This window comes from Gavialis gangeticus, unplaced genomic scaffold (genome assembly GCF_001723915.1).
Source record: "Gavialis gangeticus isolate Ggan-Ray unplaced genomic scaffold, GavGan_comp1, whole genome shotgun sequence".
Lineage (NCBI taxonomy): Eukaryota > Metazoa > Chordata > Crocodylia > Gavialidae > Gavialis > Gavialis gangeticus.
Window position 1 is genome coordinate 43,628,107 of NW_017729004.1, and position 22,089 is coordinate 43,650,195.

At 40.2% G+C, this 22,089-nt stretch overlaps 1 protein-coding gene and 1 long non-coding RNA gene across 2 annotated transcripts in view; both read left to right on the forward strand.

Annotated features, from left to right (window-relative positions):
- NEBL (nebulette) overlaps window positions 1–22,089 on the forward strand; it is a 647,345-nt gene that overhangs the window by 278,100 nt on the left and 347,156 nt on the right. Inside the window, exon 4 of the mRNA XM_019508319.1 lies at window positions 7,140–7,247. Coding sequence (XP_019363864.1) covers window positions 7,140–7,247 — 108 coding nt within the window. The remainder of the gene's footprint in view (window positions 1–7,139; window positions 7,248–22,089) is intronic.
- LOC109291336 overlaps window positions 8,399–22,089 on the forward strand; it is an 80,885-nt gene continuing 67,194 nt past the window's right edge. The window contains exons 1-2 of the long non-coding RNA XR_002095817.1: window positions 8,399–9,341; window positions 9,426–9,510. This is a non-coding gene — a long non-coding RNA (uncharacterized LOC109291336). The remainder of the gene's footprint in view (window positions 9,342–9,425; window positions 9,511–22,089) is intronic.

The window sequence follows — 22,089 nt, forward strand, 5'->3', positions numbered from 1 at the left end:
AGCAGCCCCGACTGACAGATTGCTGCAGTGGGTAGAGGGTGCAGGGAACTCTCAGGGCTGCTTCAGCAATCTAGCTGGCACAAGGGGTAGTGTCCCCAGGTACCAGTTGGCTGGGCCCCAGAAGCTCCTGAGAGCTAGTAGCCCTGAGCTACTTGCCAGGGCAGCTTTTTATACTGCTGGGGCCAGGACCGGGCTTTAGAAGTGGCCTTGTGGCAAAACTATGAAGCTCTTCATAGAAATATAGAAAACAGATTTGCAGACGGTTATAAATCTACTCAGGCATACTGTATTCTGTAACATGAGGCTACTTGCCCAGTTTACTGGATGATGCTGAGCAAGGACAAAATCTCCCAGCGTTAGGACAGTTGGTAGCACTAGAACCATCTTTATGTATTTACCATATGCCAAGTCTGAGGGTTTCTGTAGTGGTCAGATTGTTTGGCACTGAAGGTTAAAAGCATTTTTTGATTTGAGGAGAATTGTTTTCTCTTCTAGAAAATCTAAATATGTGAGAGGAACTTTCCTATGTTTTTATATGAGAACTTCAGGATGTGGAAATATATATTTTTTGTTCCACTTAAGGGGGAAAAAACCCAAAACCTTTTTATATGGCTTTTCTCAATTTACAAAGTTCTGGAAATTATCCCAAAATTTTAAGATGTTTCAATGATACATATTGGAGCTTGTGTATTTATTTTACTTGTGAATATGAAAGTGCTGTGAACAAGGATATGGGTTTTCCGCAAAATTTTGAATTGGAAAATTTTCTGGAAAAATTTCCAATGCCCTAAATAGAATGAGATCTGATTTAGCATGTTTATTTGATTTGTATTTAGTAAACAAAACTCAAAGTACCCCTATGTTAATTTTCTGTCTCAATAGTTACAAGTATTTGAACTGAAATATTTGATTAGGGAAAAAAAATAATTACAGTCAACTTAATGTGGTTTTAATGTTATATTCAAAACTTTATGTGAAAAGAAATTATTTTTATTGGAGTACTTGTAAAAATGTAAAGAATACACTATAGCATCACTTCCCTTACATTGTTTATTTCAATTTAAGAAAAAAAGAGAAGGCACTGAAAACTGTTGACACACTAATTTTAGCACACCCAAAGAACTGTGCATGATATGCCATGGTTGTCCACTCATCTACTTCAACAGAGTTTAACTTTCTTCCACTGAGGTCACTGCAACACCTCCAGTTTCACTGTCACTATTTGTAGAATCACTTGCACTGTTTATTAGTTCGAGTTCAGAATTAGACTGAGGCAAATCTGATTCAGAACTACTTGAACCACATTCTCTTTTGCTAGGGGATGGTTTTACCAATGAGTCTATGGGCAAGGGCAACTTATTATCACACTGCATCCTCTTCACTAATTGTGCTTTTGACTGATTCTTCAGAAGCAAGAGATTCTGAGAAATAGAAACAAGCTTAGTGGTGCTTTCATTTGTTAGTATTTTTGTCTTTTTTTTTTTCTTGATTGAGCTGAAAGCCTTCCATTTCCATTCACAAGAAGCTGTTGTTGGTAGACTGCTTAGGATTATTAGAGCAATCCTGGACAACAGTCCAGTACTATAGTATCCCTTCCACCTTGTGAAAGGAGACACATTCTCTGCTTCCTGCCAAATGATGTCTTTGCTCCAAAGTTTTTCTTTTGCATGGTACTTGGCAATGTCTGTCATCATGGCTATTTCATCGATATTGGGGACATTCTTAGCTACTTCCATAATTGTATCGAGAGCAGTAGATAGTTCATCTTCCGATTAAATGTTGTCCTGTGTGTTGAGGTTCAAAAAGTTTGCTGCTAGATGAACTAGATGAAAGCAAAACTCTGATCCCTTAATAAACATTTGTTTTACTACTTCCTCTTCTTTTTTGGATAGAGATGAAGAAGGCAAAAGCTCAGTTAGATTTTCATTCAGTTATCTGAATATCTCTGGAATATTTGAAAGGCTTGGTGCGTTTCCTTCAAGTTTCTTGATAGCCACTGAAACTGGTAGTAGCAAATTGAATGCTCCTTGAACTCAAACCCAGAACACATTGTTGTCGAGAATCTGCTTCCGAATGTTCATGGGAATAATCTGGGATACGGTGTTATGTATTGAAGCACACTGCAAGCAGTTCTTTATGCACAGCAGACTATGTAAACACTTTGTATCCAAGCCCCATCTAGTTTCTCCCGGCAATAGAAGTGCACTTTCCTTTCCATGTTTCTTTTTCTGTAATTTCTTCAAAGTATGACTGGCAGCATGATGATTATTTAATACCTTCACAATCGCTTTGCCATTTGCCAATATTGTCTTCATTGTATTCACACTTACTATGTCCTTTGCCAGAAGATTCAACCCATGAGCAAGACAGCCAAATACTATTAAATGAGGATTCTTTGCCTTTAATATTTGCCATGCAGCTTTCATGCTACTCACATTATCAGTTACAAGGGCTTATTATCTATTATGTAATTAAAAAAAATATATTGTTAAGCCTAAACTATTTTAGGTGCTTAGTGCAAGCAGAAAATATTTTAAATAAATAATAGTCCAGGGGTGCATTAATAACTTTTAAAATTATGATGTTTTAAAACAATATAGATGCTAGTCTATACTATGTGTTGTTTAACATATTAATTTGTTTACTTGCATGGGATGCCTGACGTAGACTTTTCTCAGATGAAGTTGTTCCACTACTTTGTTGTGTTAGCTTTCTGTATATGGCTTGTATTCTTTCAGGACAGTTTCTACACATTATTATATGTTTCTTCATTCTTGTTGATTGTTGGCATACTTCTGCCAACAATATTTACATCTACCAACTTTCTTCCTTCCTTCAATGGCTTGAACTTCACTATAATGATGCCCCACACTATTTTTTTTCTGATTAGGCATTATGATGACTATTTCAAACCAGAAGCACTAAAAAAATAACAGACCTTATGCAAACACTTCCAACTTTCCCAACTCAAGAAAAGAAATGAGACACTGCTCTGTGTGTTTGCTGAACTGAAAGTGAAACACAAATTAATCACAATTCTAGTTTTGGTTTTGCTTTCACTTGCAGTCTGAGATGAAATAAGAATTTTAGCTTTGGCTTTGATTTGACCTGCACAGCCAGTAAGGTGAATTCATAATTAGATTTTTGGTTTGGATTATTATGTGAGTGTATTTACCCTCCTGTTTACAAATCAGTAAAACATATGTGTGCTTTCACATATTTCGTCGGGATAATCACCTGAAAAACATTAATTACAACTTTGAAACTGTCAAACTTGCCTAATATTGCATTGACATCCATTCATTGTTACTAATTAATTTTATGAAACAATGAATTTTTAGAAATGGAAATTTTTCCATGGAAAAATAAAGCACTGGAAAATTTTCCAGAAAATTTTCCACCCCACATATCTGGCTGTGGGGGGGAAAAAATTGGGGTTAAATTCATTGTAGTTCCAAATTTCTCGTAATCTTTTTCTTGCTTACTGCTAACAAAATAATATATATGGAATACATGTTCACAAATGCAACCTAGAGCACTAGAAATTACCTTTTTAGATGTTAGTTTTGTTGTTTCCTGCAATTTTACTTCCTATTACTCTGGATTCCTATTTCATTTTTTTCAGTTACTTATGTTGCTGAAAATCAGAATGTGGATCAGTACTATTGCTGCCCAGTCAAGTTAGTATGAAACAGGGTGGTTGAGAAGTGGATTCAGCTTGTTGGTGCTATGCATGCATTTTGTAGAAGTTTTATAATACCTGAGATGGGTTGGAATGAAGGATTATTTTTGGAGTCTAAATACTTTATTCACATCTTTATTGATGTATAAAGAGTATTATGATCTACCTACAGTATTCTTGTTTTGCTTTGTGTGTTTAGGACTGCCTTCCTGCTTTCATATGCTTTCTTAATTATTTAGGAGTTGTTTGTCCACTACTGGAAATTATGCTAAGATTAAAGATGAGTGCAAAAATGTATACAAGTGGTAAAAGCTGAGGTTTTTTTAGGATTTCAAATGAAGTGTATTCTTCTCACATATAGCGGTGGGGGGTCAGATGGATAATTTTTAGAAGTGAAATATGTCAGTCCTGTGCTAATCAATGGTTTTGTCACAATGCCAAAACTTACTTGCAAAACTTCCAGAATCAGGTCTGGATCAAATTCAGAACACTTTACTGTTTTGTTCCTGGATTAGGTTTCTTATACAAAGAAAGACAGTGAAGGCTGTTAATCTGGATTCTTCCTACTAACCTCAAGTTGAAACTCTAGAAAGGTTTAACAAAATCCTCTAGTTGGGCCTGTTGAAGACACATGTGGCCAGTGGCTTGAATCTTAGAAATATGATTTATTTATTTATCATGTCATCCTCCCCCATGTAGTGTCAGATTATTCCTCAGTGTTTTTTCTTATTCATCTTAGAGCAACATGAGCAATAGGATCTTTTGAAATTGAAAACTGGTTTAAATAAGACAGTTTTTAATGGGAGGCATTGAAAAACAACTTTTGAATTAGATGCTTTTAAGATTTAGTTAAAAATGGATCTTTTAACATTAAATGTAAATTGTAGAGTCACTGAGTAGTTGTCAGTGTTTGGGAATTACGTTTCAGATAGGTATGGCACTAAAAGAAAAAAAACCTTCTTGATTTTTTGTGTGCACAACTTAGCATTATGTTTTGAAAATTGATTGCAAAATTCCTGTATAGTGCATTTATTATCTTGTTATTCATATATTTGGGTTTTCTAATTTTTCATACCCATTGTTAAGAGGATATTTTAAATCACCTTTAAAGCTATGAAGAAATATTATTTTAGTACTGTATTTAGTACTATATGCCTGGAGGAAAGCAGAGTGGAACAGGCTAGACATGAAGAGTTCTAGGCTGAGGGACTGTGAGCAGGCTGGTGAGAGAAACAGGATGGTGGGAGCAGAGTACCAGTTTGTTGGAGAGAAAAATGTTGAGGGTAGATGAGGAATAGTGGGAGGCTTGCGGTGGTTGGATCAAGAGGACCAGATCTGGCATCAGTGTTTGTGGGTTGGGGGTGTGTGGGAATAGGAAAATGGAGGTAGAAAGGAGAGAAACATGATAAACTAGGTGGTATGAGAAAACTGATGTAAGAAAGAAGTTAGAGCAAGGCTGGGCAGATTGATAGGATGAAGAACCTACAGTAGGGGAGTTGGACTGGGAGTAAGGTTTGGTGACAGGTGAGTGAGAGTGAATTAGGAGCTAAAAGAGGTAACTGGGACTGAGTATAGGGAGGAGGGGAGATTCTAAGTTGGGAAGAGAAACTCTGACAACAAGCCTGGAGCAGAATTGGGACTGGGGTTCTTTTGAACATTCAACACAAACCAGTTTCACTCTGTGCTGAAGGTTCAGTGTAGAAGATGCAGCTGGATTGGCAAAAAAATCTGTGTTTATGAAACTTGAAGGTTAGCATAATTTGTAACATTCCTGCTTTTTTTGTTGCAAAAGTTAGAAGATGTTGAGTGAGAGAAGCAGGGGATTGCATGAAGAGAAAGGGGGATCTCAGGGTTAAGATAGTTGAATTCACCCCTGGAGAAGAGGATTCTATTTCTGCCTTTGTCAGAGTTCCAGTGTAAAGCTCAATAAATCACTTAATGCAGATTTTGACAGGCAATCATTATTTGTGTTCCTCACTTTCTGGATGCCAAACTTGAGATGCTAATGCAGTGGTTTTCAACCTTGTTAGACTCAAGGCACCCCTTGTTAGTCTCAAGACATCCCTTGGAAAATGTAAATTCTTACTGCACTTCAAGGAGAAATCATGAATACAGATGTTCAGACTTTTCTCCCCCAGATTAAAAATGGCCTCTCTAGAAGAAAATAACCCAGGAACAACCAGGCTGCAATCACTCCCAGGAGAAACTCTCCTGGGAGAATGAATGTTTGTACATGCTGTGGCTTCTCTCAGAAGAGAATGTAGTCCTCCAGCGTCCACCCGCTCCTCCCACCCCCTTTTCCCATGGAGACAGTGGTTGTGTACACACATTTAAATAATCCAGAAGAAGTTTCCCAGATTTATTCTCCTCATAGAAAAACTTCTGCTTCCTTTTGCAACAGCAGAGTCCAACAAAGGAGACACTGTCTCTCTGGAAAGGAGAGAATGAGAGGGGGGATGGGATACTAAAGGACTATGTTCTCTTCTGAGAGAAACCATAGCATGTACAGACATTCACTCTCCCAAAAGAAACTCTCCTAGGAGGAATTTAAACATTTTTGTTCCCAAGTTCTTTTTCTTTTGGAGCAGCCATTTTTACTGTGAGAGAAAAAGCATAAACGTCTGCACACTTATGTTTTTTCCAGAGAGAGCAATGACTCTTGCAAGATAAATTGAAGGTCAGTATGAAGCCAGTGTGTTGCTTGCTGGACTCTGCTGCTGCAGCAGGGAGCACAACACTCACCCTCCCTGATCCTCACATTGTCCTGCAGGGAAAAACGGGTTGACCATGGGCAGTCTGGGTCAGCCAGTCAGGGCTGCCCTGTGCACTGCTGTCATCTATCACTAGGCAGTGTTAGGGAGCCCATAGAGGATGCTGAGATGTGTGTACAGGGTCTATCCCTAGCTGCACAGTGTCAGCACTTCAAGCTCTCCACTCTTCAAGACCTCAGCATTCAATATGAGTGCAGGACAGCAGCAATTAGAGCCATGGTGGAGCAGACCCAGGTTGGCAGGGGGTACAGGAGGTCAGCCCTGGGTTCTGGGTGGCAGTGTCAGACAGTGGAGGGGCTAACTGAGGCACGAGGGTGCTGAAAGTGCAGAGCTTGGTGACTAGGTGGCAGGCAGGAGTCTGGCATTTGGCTGGCTGGGCTGACCAGGTGCAGTTTAACACAGTCAGCTTCTACACATGTGCTTAATTGCAGTAAATTATGCCAGCGTAAAATAGTACTGTCCCCAACAATACTATCTTACGCAGGCCTACGTTAGTTTGCTGTGGCCTAATACTGTTGCACGTGGCAGTGACGCTTTACTTCACAGATAATTAATCTACTACTTAATAAAGTGCACATGTAGATGTGGTCCCTGAGTGTTTTATTCACTTAAAAACAATCATTCCTAGAATTAAATTGAAAAAAAAAGAGCAAATTCAACCTGTTTATCTGTTTTCTGTTTTTTAGGTCAAATACAAAAGAGACTTTGAAGAAAGCAAAGGAAGAGGATTCAGCATTGTGACTGATACACCTGAATTACAAAGGCTGAAAAGGACTCAGGAACAAATCAGTAATGTATGTGACTCTATCCTGCAGTAATGGCAGATCAGAGAAATAGTATGTGTAAGAAAAGGCATGACTGTAGGTTGGTGGTGTTTTGGATGATGTTTGTGAGGGTGAAGAAATTCAATTTGCTGACTGACTTATGTGTGTTACATTCTTAAAGGTGTACAGTACACAGCACGTAGGCAATGTGTGTTCACCTCTCCAGTTTTCATCAAAGGTTTTCATAATACATGCTTATGGTACAAAGGTTATATGCATTGTACTTTTTTATTTAATATTCCTGTTTGCAAAAATATGTATTTGTTAACATTTTTGTATCTATTGTTTGACAGTTTTTTTAACAAGAATTCTCAAAATATGCATAGGTTACAAAATGGAGTTCTAGAATACAAGAAGATGCTAATATTTAGTTTTGAAAAAACGTATCCAGGAAAATGCCTTGCAAGATAAATTACGAACAAGAAATACTAGTGATGCAAACTATTATCATGAATCTTCTCTTACCATCGTTAATGCAACATTGTACCTTCAACACCAAAAATGGCCCCTAACCTCCCAAGTTTTTTGGGCATTTCCAGTTTGTTTATTTATGTTTCTATATAGGAGACTTAGCTGGCTTTACAAGCTGGAGAATTGTTACCATGTATAATTTTAAAAGCCACCAGATATTCTTTAGAATATGTGTTCCTTTAGGTAATTCTGCCTGCCAGAGCTTTTGTCTGTATGCAACTTTAAAAAAAATGTATTTTTAATTTATTTTACTCATGAAACAAGTTGGTTGCACAGCAATATGTTTTCATAAAAGTTGTTTTACTTGTAAGAAAAAATATTTTTGAGTAGCATTGGCTGGGAAATTTTAGACAAAATGATTTTTCATTAGAAACAGCTAATTTACTAACATGGAAGCATACTAGTTTTGTTGCAACTTTCATTAGGATAGGATTTTGTTGCCTAGGATGGAATTTATTATCTGAGAGAGAGAGACCATCCCAGAAGAGTTAATAACTTAGTGGGTCAGACATTAATTTTGGCGGTAGGAGTCATAAGTTTAAGTCCCTAGTTTAAACTAGTCTGTTTTTGATTCAGCCCAGGTACTTGAACCTGGGTCTCCCACATCCTGTGTGGGTGTTTTAACTACTTGGCTATATTGGCTTGCTTGGTCTAGGGTCTCTCTCAGTGTCTCCTGATGGAGCTGTTTTACTTAAAGAAAAAAAATAGACTAGAAAGAGGGGAAGAGAGTGACAGAAACTGACTGCTTCTGTAGCACAGTGGGTGTAGCACTCATGTAGAAAGTATTACACCCTACTCCAATAATTTTTTATTGATTTGCATGAAGTGGACAGAGGAAGGATCAACTGACCCACTTATATACCTGGCTGTTAATGGATAGGGCACTTATTTGGGAAGTTAAAAAGGTAGGTCTACCACATTCCAGGTATCTGCCATTACTAGGACATTGACTGTTTTGATTTGGGGTTTCTCTCTCTCTCTGAAAAAATGTGAAAGGTTTGTTCTGATGTGGAACTTGTATGTTTTTTAAATTTCAAGAACCTGTCCTGTTCTGTTTTTTGAGTGGGAGAATGGGTTTATCTGTTGGCCTCCAGGACCTTGGTGCTTAACTTACCATATTGACTGGCTGTTGAACCCAGTACATTAGCATTTCTTTTCATTTAAAGAAAAGTTTGGGTTGGTTTAGGCTGTGATTATTTTATTTTCTAGCTTCCCTTGTCTTTGCAGGGGAGTACAGTTAATGCCTGGATTTTGACCTCTCACTTCTTCATTGCTAAAAAGTGTTGTGACAATTTTTTTTTCTTTACGTAGAGTTGACAGGTAGACTTGAAATCAAAGGACTTTATTAGTAGCCATTCATTTTAAAGGGTAAAATGGAATTAATGCGTGTATGGTAAAGGTTAAGTTGCATCACTTATACTTATTCTAAACATCTTTAGATAAACTGCACCACTTTGTATAAGGATAATTGTGCATTGCATTCAGTTTTAATTAATTAGGGAATAACTATTTTACAGATTTTTTTTCTCCACAGAGTACTTTGTGTTTAACAGTTTAGATTAAGGATCTAATTAAGATTAAGATGGTTGAAAGGTAAGTTCTTTCTGCTTACTAAAATTATGTGGTTTTTAATATAGTGAAAGAAAAAATTACTAAATATTATGTTTTGATTTTTAGTTGTTCTTTGACTTTTCCCTGCCAAGTACCAAACACTTCCCAAAGGTTCTCTTTGAAACAAAAGTGCAACAACTTCAATGAGTGGGTAAGTGAGCATGCTGTGTGCATAGCTGTCTTCACTAGAAGGAGATCTTTAAAAAATATTTTCTTTTGTTTGCAGCACTCATGAACGTTCTCACAGTGATCTGACTCCTACATGCTACAGACACGAGATAAAGATACTACTTGGTTGTAACGAAAGTATAACGTAAAAGGAAAAGCTAATATGATGTGGACAAAGGAAGGAAAGGGGATGTTAAATCTGAGTCTTGAGAACTATTTCCATAGCAGTAAACCAGGCACTGAAGTGCTTAGACAAGACCAATACAAATAGAATAAGTACAGGTCCATGACAGAGCAAAAATTAGGGTGAAGTTTCTTAGAAACTGAGTGGTAGTTTAAGAGTGATGTTGTAGCCATGCTGGTGCAGAAATTGAGACAAGGATTTCTTAGGGTAGTATCTTTTTAATGGACCAAATGTATGGTTAGGATACAGGTAGACAAGCTTTCAAATGCAAGAAATTCTTCATCAGGCCTGACCAGAACAAGCCAAGCACCGCATAGTAAAAAAACAGTTGTAGAAAGGGGTGAGAGAAACTGCCAGGGGTACCAGACATACAATTAGTAGAAGAAACGAAACCAGTGACTGGGAGATCAAGGTCTATCAAAAGAAGGAAGGCCATTCTCACCTTTCATGTGTGGAAAGAATTCAGGAGTCAGGTAGATTATAATATTCCATAAAAGCATATTAAGTCCTTGGTTCTTAGTGTCCTTAGTTCTTAGTGTCCAGTGTTTCCTCCCTGCAGACTCTGCTCTTACCCTCCCCTCCTCCCCCCGTTGCAGCCACTTAACTTCCCCTTCCAGTTCCAGCTCTGGATGGGCCCCGCTCTGTCCCAGGATGGAGAATACAGAGCTTGTGGTTGCTCTGGCCCCAGTCCAGCCATGCAGCAGCTGTTGCAGTCTTAGCATCTTCAGCTCTGGCTCTGGAGTTTGGGACAGAGCTGCTGCTGCTTTGTGGCTGGGCTGGGCCTGGAGGCAGCAGATATGCTCCTTGTTCCCTGACCTGGGCTAGAGTGGGGCCCCAGATGGATACTTGAGCTGGAGGAAGGAGCAGGCAGTGGGGAGAGGAGCAGAGGCTGCAGGGGGAAGTTGATTGTGGGGGGCAGCAGTCAGAGCACCATATTTTGCCCCCCCTTGTACTTGAATCTAAGATGAGGAGTTTCTTTCTCTATGTTGAATGGGGGTAAAACACTTTGTCTTGGATTCAGGTAAATACGGTAAGTTGTTCTCAGGTTTGTTTCTAATAAATGCTTGTCAAACAGAAAACAAAAGTCAAATGTGTACAGTTTGATGGAAGGGACTGTATTTATGAAGGAGAACCCCAGAATCTAGATCAGTGATTCTCAACCACAGTGCTGTAAGGTCTTTTTAAGAGGTTATGCAATATTAGCAATTGTTAGATGTGCAAATTCCTATGCTTGATTCATAAGATAAACCCAGAAATTTCAAATAGGAGTCCACAGCGTCAAAAACATTCTGACACAATCTGAGTTCTTTGCAACAGAAGACTTACTCTATTATATTTCCATAGTCAAAAAATGAGTGAAGTGGAAGAGCTGGCATTTTTTTGACAGATGCCTTTAGCCTAACAAGGAGTGCCTGATGTCTTTAAAAATTTGAGAACCGCTAGCCTAGGTAAAGGGGTATTGCTGGCATGGCTGGATAAACAGGATAGCATATAGAAACTTTCATAGTATGTGCCTGCATTACATCTATTTAATTCTAATGTCTGCCCAGTGTAAGTATTCGGTCACTTTCAAGACAGTGAATTTAATTAACTTAAATAGAAATGTAACCCGGACGGTACTCCAAGAGGTACCCCCTCTCCAATTGAAGGGATCAAACCAGGTGCACAAGTGCTGTGGCAGGTGTAGGGACTCTTCTCCCCCTATAGAGCAGAGCCAGACCACCAATGGGGACTTAACCATATACTTTTTAATACTGGGAACATAACAGGCATAAATCAGAGGGTATAGTGGACACTACAGTGCCCCAAGGGGGCAGGATTCAACAAAGGTTGACAAAAAACAGAGTTAACAAAATATAAAACACAAACAGCAGAACAAATGATACGGGTTGGTGAAATATAAAAAGGCACAAAATGCAAAATGTCAAATGACAAGGAAATATAGGGCCTTGGTACCTGGAGGGGGAGAAAAGGGGGGAAAACACAATGGTCCCTTTCCACTGCAAGAAGATTTGCTTCCTGTTATTGCACTCACCCCAAGTCACCTCAGTTGGGACTTGAACACAGATCTCCCACGTGGTAGGCAGGAGCACTGCCACATAGCCACCACTGGTGGCACTTTTCCAGTTTGCTAGGGGTCTTGACTTTCCTGGAGCCCCGGCCTCATGTCAAGTTGTCTGGCCTCTGATTGGAGGAGCTGGGAACCTCTCAGGTCACTGCTCAGATCCTTCCTGGAGCGAGGGGAGCCTCGCCTGCTGGCTGTAGCCTCTCATAGGGGGTCCTGGAGCCCAGTGGGGAGCCTCTCCTGCTGGCCACACGCCGCGCTGCTGAGGGTCCCACTGCTGCCTGCAGGTCCTGCTCTTTCAGGCTCTTCTGGGGCACTGCTCCTGCCCCACTGGCTCGGCTCTTGCCAGCTCTGTTCCTTCGTTGTTGTCTGTTGCTGGTCTCTCTCCTGAGTCAGCCCACGCTGCCCCTTTTATCTCCCTCCAGGTGACCCAAGGGGCCAATCGGGACATGGGAGGGTGAGTCTCTGGGGCCTGATTGGTGAGGAAAGGGAATCCCAAGTCCTCCAATCATCTTTTACCCCTTCAAAACCCCTGGGCCAAATCATTACCAGATTGGTGAGGAAAGGGAATCCCAAGTCCTCCAGTCATCTTTTGCCCTTTCAGAACACCTGGGCTAGGTCACTGCCAGCTAGCCCATCACAGAAACATATACATAAATGTGCACATATGCATAAACAGAAACAAGTTTATATCCATAACTTTCCTCTCTGACAGCTAGAAAAGTAGTTACCTAGTTGTCTTTCTACACATCACACAAAGGGTTGGAACTGGGAAGGAGATGGCAGTCACATAAAAATAAGTGGTTTAATAGATTCATAGATTGCAAGGCTGGAAGGGACCTTGGGGGATTATTGGGTTGAGGCCCCCCTGCACCAGGCAGGAAAGACAACTGGGAGTCAGGTGACCTCAGTGAGGTAACCATCCAATTCTCATCTTGAAGATTTCCAGGGTAGGCGATTGCACCACCTCTAGATGAGCCTATTCCACAGTTTGGACACCCTAGCTTTGAAGAAGTTTTTCCTAATATTGAGCCTGAAACAGTCTTTCAGGAGCTAGAAAACCAAGTTGTGATGTCCTTGCCCATGTCCTCTGTAAAAATAGCAAAGGGCTGGTTTCAGTCTATTCTGCGAAAACAGGAAAAAAAATTATAATCCCAAACTCCCATTTTTATATCAGCCTAACATACCAGGAATTAAATTAACAGATGCTCTTGTCTCGTTTTTACAAAAATAACATTTAAGCATTGGTTGATGATTAAATTCTGATGTGAATATGCAATTTTCTTAGAAATAAATTTTGAGCTATAGTAAATTGTTTCCATTTAAATCAAAATCTGTTCATGCAAGATCATCTTTGTTTCATCTCTTATGCAAATTGTTGTACATTTTGATGTGCTCTTGGTTGCATTCTCTCCTCAGTTGCATTTATGAAACTCTGCAGGGCAGAATTTGCCCCTAAAATGAATCATCTGATTTTTCCCTCTCCTCTCTTCCCCTCCCCCTCCCCAAAAAGATGCCTAGAATAGGAGACAGTGTTCCATCTCAGGTTTGACATGTGCATGTCCTCTCTCCATGTTGAAAGGGAAAAAGAAATCATGATGCTATTGTGCTTGTTTGGTGTGCATCTGAGATTAGAACCTGGCTGTTATCATACATTTGAGTAACAATTCCTTATGTGGAATCTATTGGCACATTGGCTAATATTGTTTACTTGTTCAAACATAAACTACACTTTCAAATTGCCAAAACAGATTGCAGGAAAAATTGGCAGGAAAAGGTATTAACAATAAGCCCCAAAGCACCCTTTGTAGGCTACAGAGCTTAGTGCTTGAAAAATACCTTGGAAACTAGCGTTTCCCCTCCCCATTTAACTCATCTGAAAGAGAAGAATTGACTGCAACCTGAATGTCTAAACATCATAAAAATAACAAGAATTAAATTATAGCACATCAACAAAGAGGTAATAATATGGAATCACATACAAAAACAGTGAGCATTATTTGAAAGTAAAATTGGGTTTAACGTTGCTTATTAAGTAGTTGATATTTTTATCTGCCTAGTCTTCTCCTCCTTCCAAATAAGATGATTTTTGTACGTCATCTGCAAGGCGTACATTAAATTCAGTCACTGTTTAAATCCAATTATATTTGTGTGCATAATTATAATGCAGCCGGATGAAAAATGTAGCTGCTGCCACAAAATATTCCATGTACAACCATCAGTTTATGAACAGCTGTATGTAAGTATTGGGTTTAGAAGGCTCAGTTCTGCAAGGTACTGATTGCGTTCAAGTTCTCTTGATTCCACTGGCAATTAAGTGTTCACTAGCACTCCAGGAACAGCTCATTATCTTGCTGGATTAAGTTTAGAGCACACACAACTGAAATTAAGTGTTACATCAATAACCTTGGTTTTGGTTAGAGACTAAGAGGCTGAAAGGGCCTCTTTTCCTGTAAATACATTTGTATCCTCTGTGTTAGAAGGACAAATTCCTATTCTGCTCCTACAAAATAAATGCATATATGCAGGATTATTTCAAACTTTTCCTCGTATCTGGGGTTTTGTATTAACTTATGCTGCTTATAAATAGGCCTTAATTTTTGCTGTCTCCTGAGGGTAATGTATTTTTCCCTTTAAGAGCCCCCTGATACACTAATCTTCTTATAATTTGTGCTGGTGGTAAAAGGATTCACCTGATTTGTTATAGTGAGTAAGCAGAAATAATTTTGCCTCTACATGCAGAGTCCTGGCACCTGATATGAGAGTGAGTCAGCAGAAGAACCTTGTTATCTCTATCAGTAACTATGAATATTTAGTACAAGCTATTCTAAAAATATGTGGAACAGCTTAAAAAAATCTAGAAAATGGCTAAGCACACAATTAGGGATTGGAGATTTAGGGAAAATTTAAATAATACACTTTATATAGAACTTGTTAAATAAGTAGCTGGAAAACTTCAAGAATGTATTTTAAACTTTGGTAGTTCTGAAGGGATATTGTAGCTATGATGGTCCAGAGGCAAAACTATGCAGAAGTCAATAATTTTTGCAGCTGATATCTTTTATTGGACCAACTGCATGGTTTGGATAGACTTAGACAAGCACAGTACCTTTCCTTGGATCTCTAGAAGAGAAACAGGCACAGCAGAGCTAACTAGCAGATAGAACAAGGGTTTGTGTAAAACTCTGTATGTAAATAAAAACAAGCTGTAAAAGAAATTACCAGGTGGCCAACAGACGAGAGAGATGTAGTAAAAACATGGAGTGGAAGAATAGGATTGGTCAGGGGGGTTGTTATCGCTTGTGAAGTGCAGAGATTAGTGAGTATCAAGTAGATTATAATGGACCATGAAAATATTTTAAACTTTGAGTATTCCACCAAAACATCTCAAAATCAAAATGTTTATATTAAAAGAACATCATTAAGGTTGCAAAATCAAACAGAAATCTAGAATTAAGGTTGCCCGATGTTTAATTACATAATCACATGATACAGTCTTTAATTACATGATTGTATGCTACTGTGTTTTCCACAGGATTGCTGCCTCATTCAGTGTACAGGAGAAACAGTGCTCACTGAATGAGAGGCTGTCTAGTACTTTATCTTCATTGTTCGTTGTATGACTGTATTCCTTATTTATTGTATACCATACATGTTTTGCATTGAAGAGTTATTAATTTCCTTATAGGGTTTTCTATACAGTAGTGTGTCAGTAGTTTTTCATAGGCATTACTGGATATATTTACACAACATCCCAAGAAGGGAAGTAGTATTATAATCCCCATTTTGCATGTGGAGAACTGATGCACAAGAAAATCACTGCCATCTTTTGCTTGAGCTGGCTAAACATTAGCAGTAATAGGTTATCTTTTGTGTGGACATGCTGCTACAGGGAGATGGAGCACGCACTTTGCCAGCAAGTTTCATCTGCTAAAAAAACAAAAGATTGCTGAGAATTAGGAATAATATGTTTAGTTCCAAGTTCTGTAAGAAGATTTTTCCTAGTGGTTATAGATAGTGTTGGAGCGATGTTGTAGCTGGGATGGTCCAGGAATTATGTGAGAGGCAAGGATATTTGTAGGTGGTATCTTTTATTGGACCAGTGGAATGGCTGGGATAAAGTTAGATAAGCTTTTGAATAAAAGGCATTCTTCATCTGTTCTGAGGAAAAAAGCAGGCACAACAGTGATTAAAAACAGTGGGTAGAGCTATGAAATTGGACAGGAGAGAAATTCCCAGTGGTAGCAGACAGACAATTAGCAGAAGAAAAGAGATGTGGTTACTGGGAATGCAAATCATTGCCTGGTGATTTTGATTATACAAACTTCCACCTTTCTGCTCGCAGCCTCTCTTTTCCTTCTTTTCTTCCCCTGCCTCCCACCACCAAGCACCAGCTTTTACTCTTCTTCAGTTATTACCCTCTTGTTTCTGCCCATTTCCCTGTTGTGCTGGTCTTTCTTCTGATTCCTGCTGCTCCCTTTCTGTGCATGACTGTGCTGCTGCCTGTAAGCCCCCAGTTCTATTTCTAGACAAAATTCTCCCTCTGTGCTCTTTTTTCCTCCCCACTTTTTGTTCCTAGTCTGTCTTCTAGTGTTTCGCTTTTCTTCACTCCTCTTTGCTCTCCCCTAGAAGCTGCTACTCTCACTTCCCGTCTCAGCTTAGACTCCTGTCCCTGACTCTCACCCATGTTTCTCATTCTTCTCCATTCAAGTATGATAATTTTCTTCTTACCTTCCATACCATGTGAGTGCCAGAAGAAGGAGTACACAAGAATGCAAGGAGAGAGTCCTCTTGCTCTCGGGTCCTGTGATGGATGCCTCAGTAGCTCTTAGCATCCGTTTGGGTTATTACAGGAAGAATCCTGATCAGTCCCTGCAGTCTTGGGCTAGAATATGCTCAGTGATGTTGTGTGATAATCACATTCTGGTTGGTACACAGAACCTATGAGGGGATGGAGCATGCTCAGTACACGTGTAATTAGAGAATCCAGTTCCCAAACTGTTATAAACTTCTACAGAGTGAGTGAAAACTATTTTTGGTGTATAAATTAGTCAGATTTGGGCACATTTTCACATGGATGTCAAATGGCAATACCTCATCTGCCAAATTTTGAAGTAGTTTTTATGGTTGTAACAGGGAGTCTCCTCTTGGCTCCCATTACAAGTGGGACCCCAGGGGAAATGGGCTGCCACTTTTACTCACCTGGGAGTTGTGCTAGAACCACACCATCACCAGCAAATTTCTCCTGACATTGCTGGGGGGGCAACCCCTTTACCAGGGATGAGTAGGCTCCCCAGGCACAGCTTGATCCCTTCCGGGGTCAGGCTGGGTCCCTACCACTGTCAGCCAGCACTTGGTAGTAAACCCAGAAGTGTGAGTCCTGGCTTCTGATGATCCCCAGCTGCATTCTCTCATAGGGCCAGGGAGCTGGATGCAGTTACCCTCTGGAGTGGGGTGGGCAAAATGTGGCCCACAGGCTGGATACAGCCCACCAGACCATTCTATCCAGCCTGTGGGGCCTCTAAAGCATTTAGAAAATTAATATTTATCTGCCCCTGGCTGCCTGTCATATAGCCCTTGATGGCTTGCTAAAACTCAGTAAGCAGCCCTCAGCCTGAAATAATTGCCTGCCCCTGCTGTAGAGGCTTGGCAGACTCAAATATGTGAGTGCCACAGACCCAAACCCCTGGAGAGGGGAAAGCACTGTCTCCAAGGAAGCGAACAGTATCTGTCTGTGCAGAGGCACAGAGGAGACCAGGAGCAATGTGAACCTGGTCTGTGGCTGGGACAGATCTCCTGATTGGAATACACTGGTGAAGAGTAGCTGGCAAAAGAGAACCACCCATGTGATCCATCAGTGTCAAGCTTGAGACATGGGGTAAACCTCTGTTTGTGGGGAGTGCCTATGAGGATCACTCTGAGAGACCTGGGTATTGAACTGATAGGGTGGTGATGAGGTCTGCCAGCCAGAAAGATACTGCCCGGGAAGTCATGGACATGCTACAACCAAGGGCAATATAGACAAATGGATAAGTCTAACAAAGAGGACTGAATTGATTGAGAAGGGATCCCTAAATTGAGGAGAAATAGGGAAGAAGTAATTGATGAGGGCCCTTTGTGATGAGTAGCCCTAAATGCGGAGCCCCTGTTTGGGAGTTGATTGAAGGCTAACATCGCCGACAGCAGGATGCGTTAAGATTGTGCCCTAAGATTGTGCAGGGAAAATCCCAAGGCAGAGTTGAACAACTGGCCAAGACACTAGTCAAGTGACTTGGATATAGTGGAAAGATTGTAGGTCCACCTGGCAGGTGTGGTAAGGGCAGAGTGTATGGGAGGTGGAGTCCTGTGAAGAAGACATATCCCTTTTGCTGAGAGAACACTGTTTCCTTTTTGTTTCATCATTCAGCTTCCCTTTATTGTGTTTCCATCAAGGTGTGGCAGGTGAGTATAAGGAAGTAGGCAGTGACTTGTGTAAAGAGGAATGAGATGCATCATACCTGTTGACAACGATATTTTTTTTAAATGCAGGCAAAACAAGATTCCATAATCTTATAAATAATTGATCTATTGTAGCTAAAACATTGAGGGGACAACCTCCGCTTGAGACACATGTGGTTAGAAAACTTAATTGTGACTAGTTTAAGATTGACAGAATTATAACATATTGAACATTTTCAAACAGAACGTGTCTAGCAAGCTTAACCATAGGCATTACTTTGTGTGCTGTCTGTAATAACATGAAACATGCAAATTTAGACAAGCTCTCAGGTGAGAAAAACATCTATAGAAATTTGACAGATAGTCATAGTCATGGCGAACTGTAAATATATGAGAACCTCCACATCAGCAAATTGTCTGAAATGAAAGTTCCTTTTTGTCAGACAGAAGTGTATTATGACTTGAACAGAGCTTATGAAATTTGACAACAGACCTTGGAACAATTTATTGTTGTTGAAAATTTCCCTTTTAACAGCTTACACAATGAACAGTCATAAGTGGACTCAAAAGAATCATATAATTCTTATAAAGACAGGACCAATTGGAAGTGTGAGGTAAGTGGAAGTATTTTAAGTTAAGGGAATCTCCAGAATCAGAAGCATTCAAATAGGATATCTCATTCAAGAAAAGTTGTGTTAGGAAAAGGTGATTTAAATTATAGGCTGGCCTCTCGCATGGAAGTATAGAATAACAGAAGTCATCCTTCAGGCTTGGTTTAAAAAAGCTATTTTCTCACTATTTTTATTAAGCTTAATGTTGATAATAATGCCTACATTACAAGGTTCACCTTGAATTTCAGAATTTTAGAAACGTCAAAGTTTCTAAAAGAGTCTTCTAATTGTATGTGAAAGTGCAATAGCAATGATCCAGAATAAAATAAACAACACATTAACTCACCTGTTTACACAAAAAAAGAGTTTTTTTCTGTATTAAAATACATATAAAAGAAATGGCAGGTTTTGAGCAGAGATGCATGGGGATTTGAATAGTCTGATTCTAACTTAAATAAATAATTTTGACAGGAGGACTATAACCTTGTTCCCTCTATTGACAATATAAAATTGAATTGTGTGGTGGACACGAAACAAGCAGTCATGAGAAATCCCCAAAGGCATGGATTTACTGTATTATATAATTGGTTTAATTCATGCATGGGAAATAAATGTTAATTGTAAATTGGTTACAAAAATGTTGAATTTAGGTGCAATTAAATCAAATGCTAACCTAAATATTTTGACAGAAACCATAAATCATTTTCCCCTGAAAAACATCTGAGCAGCACAGGGGAGTTATTAACATATTTCTTTAGGATAGATTAGAGCAGTGGCATTCAAGGACAAGCTTGGAGCTTTACAGTATTGTGCTCATTTCTGTCACTGTATTACAAATACATTATACATCACTTAATGACTATTTCAGCTGGTGGGATGCTTTGCATGAGAGAGCCTCTAATTCAGTTGAGAATGGTTTACTTAGAGTGCTGAAAGACATGCAGGCCCCTGCTCTAACTTATGGTGCTTTACTTAAAGTGCCATGAGTTAGAGCACCCCTGTTAACCCAATAGTCATTGGCTTGTTGGGTTAGGGGGTGGGGGAGAGGCGGGAGGGATCTAGTCTGCTTGCAGCCAGCTGAGGAATGGCCCCACTCCCAGCTCCAGGACAGTCAGCAGAAAGGGAGGGGGGAGAGGGAAGCCAGCAGCAGCGAGCTGCCAGCTGGGATTTTCCCAGCCTGAGCTGGAGAGGCAGGGTTGGGGAGGCCGTGAGGTGGTGGGGCTCTGATTCACCTGCTCCGCATCCAGCTCAGGCTGGGCAAACCCCAGCTGACAACTCACTGCTGCTGGCTTCCCACTCCTCACATGACAGGTTAACCCTGGGGAAGACAAGTTCCCTAAGATGCTCTACAGTAGAGTGCCTTCATCTGATACCTCATTTGAGGATGGCTATTTTTTCACATGATTGGCCACTTTAAAAGTGCTCTGCAGCTGTGCACATGTGTCACAGCATGGCTGTAGCTAAATCACTCAATTCATTTGTTCAGGCAGGTGAGGGCCCTTTTTTTTCATTATAATTTAATGAAGTCATGTGGTTCAGAGGCACAAAGAAAACAGGTAAAAAAAAATAATAGAGCAATGCCCGAAATCTCATAAATAAAGTCATACTGAGTTTTAAAACAAGCTTTTTTAGGCATGGAGATTAGTAATTCAAAAAACTACTGGTTGGTTTTCTCAGCAGAAGATAAGGTTTCAGGAACATTTTCTTAATCATAATGGTTTCTTTGTCTTTCCATAAAATCACTTGTTATATGCTATGATATAGTGGCCTCTGGCCATTATCTTTGAAAGCTCGTAGAGATTGAGAGAGGTCCTGGATGACTGGAAAGGGGAAAATATAGTGTCTATCTTTAATAAAGGAAAGAAGAAGGATCCAGGGAACTACAGACCAGCCAGCTTCATCTAAGTTGCTGGCAAAATCATGGAGCAGGTCCTCAAGGAATCCATTTCTAAGCACATGGAAGAGAAGGTGGTGATTAGGAACAGTCAGCATGGAATCACTAAGGGTAAGTCATGCCTGTGCAACCTGATTGCCTTCTATGATGAGATAACTGGCTTTCTGGATGTAGGGACAACATTGGAGGTGATTATATCTTGACTTCAGCAAGGCTTTTGATATGGTCTCCCACAACAGTCTTGCAAGCAAGCTAAGGAAGTATGGGTTGGATGAATGGGCTGTAAAGTGGATAGAAAACTGGCTGGATTATTGGGATCAGAGGCTAGCAATCAATGGCTCATTGTCTAGTAGGGACCTGGTATTAAGTGGAGCACCCAAGGGGTTGGTTCTGGGGCTGGTTTTGTTCAGCATCTTTGTAGGTGACCTGCAAGATGAGAGGGAGTACTTCCTCAACAAGTTTGCAGATGACACCAAGTTCTGGGGAAGTAGTAGATATGCTGGAGGGTAGGGCTAGGATTCAGAGAGGCCTAGACAAATTGGAGGATTGGACCAAAAGAAATCTCATGAGGTTCAATAAGGACAAGTGCAAAGTTCTGTACTTAGGATGGAACAATCCCATGCATCAGTACAGTCTGGGGACTGACCAACTGGGTAAGAAGCAGCTCGGTAAAAAAATACATGGCGGTTACAGTGGATTATAATTTGAATATGAGCCAGCAGTATGCAGTTGTGCAAAGAAGGCTAATGATATACTGGCCTGCATTGGTAGGAGTATTGCTAGCAGATTGAGGGAAGTGATTCTTCCCCTCTATTTGACACTGGTAAGGGCACATCTGAAGTGATGGATCCAGTTTTGGGCCCCCCAGTACAGGAAGGATGTGGAGAGAGTCCAGTGGAGGGCAACAAAAATTGTTAGGGGGCTGAGGAACATGACTTTTTAAGAAGAAGCTGAGGGAACTAGGCTTATTTAGTCTGGAGATGAGAAGATTGAGAGAGGATTTAATAGCAGCCTTCAACTACCTGAAGGGTGGTTCCAAAGAGGATGAAGCTAGACTGTTCTCAATGGTGGCAGATGACAGAACAAGGAACAATGATCTCAAGTTGTAGCAAGGGAAGTTTAGGTTAGATATTAGGAAACGTTGTCTTGCTAGAAGGATAGTAAAGCACTGGAACAGGCTACTCAGGGTAGAATCTCCATCCTTGGAGGTTTTCAAGGCCTGTTTAGATAAAGCCTTGGCTGGGATGATGTAGTTGGGGATGGTCCTGCTTTGATCAGGGGGTTTGACTAATTTTTTATGATTCTGCCATTCCAGCAGTACCATGAAGGGGGGGGGGGGGGGGGGGGGGGGGGGGGGGGGTGTGGTGGGG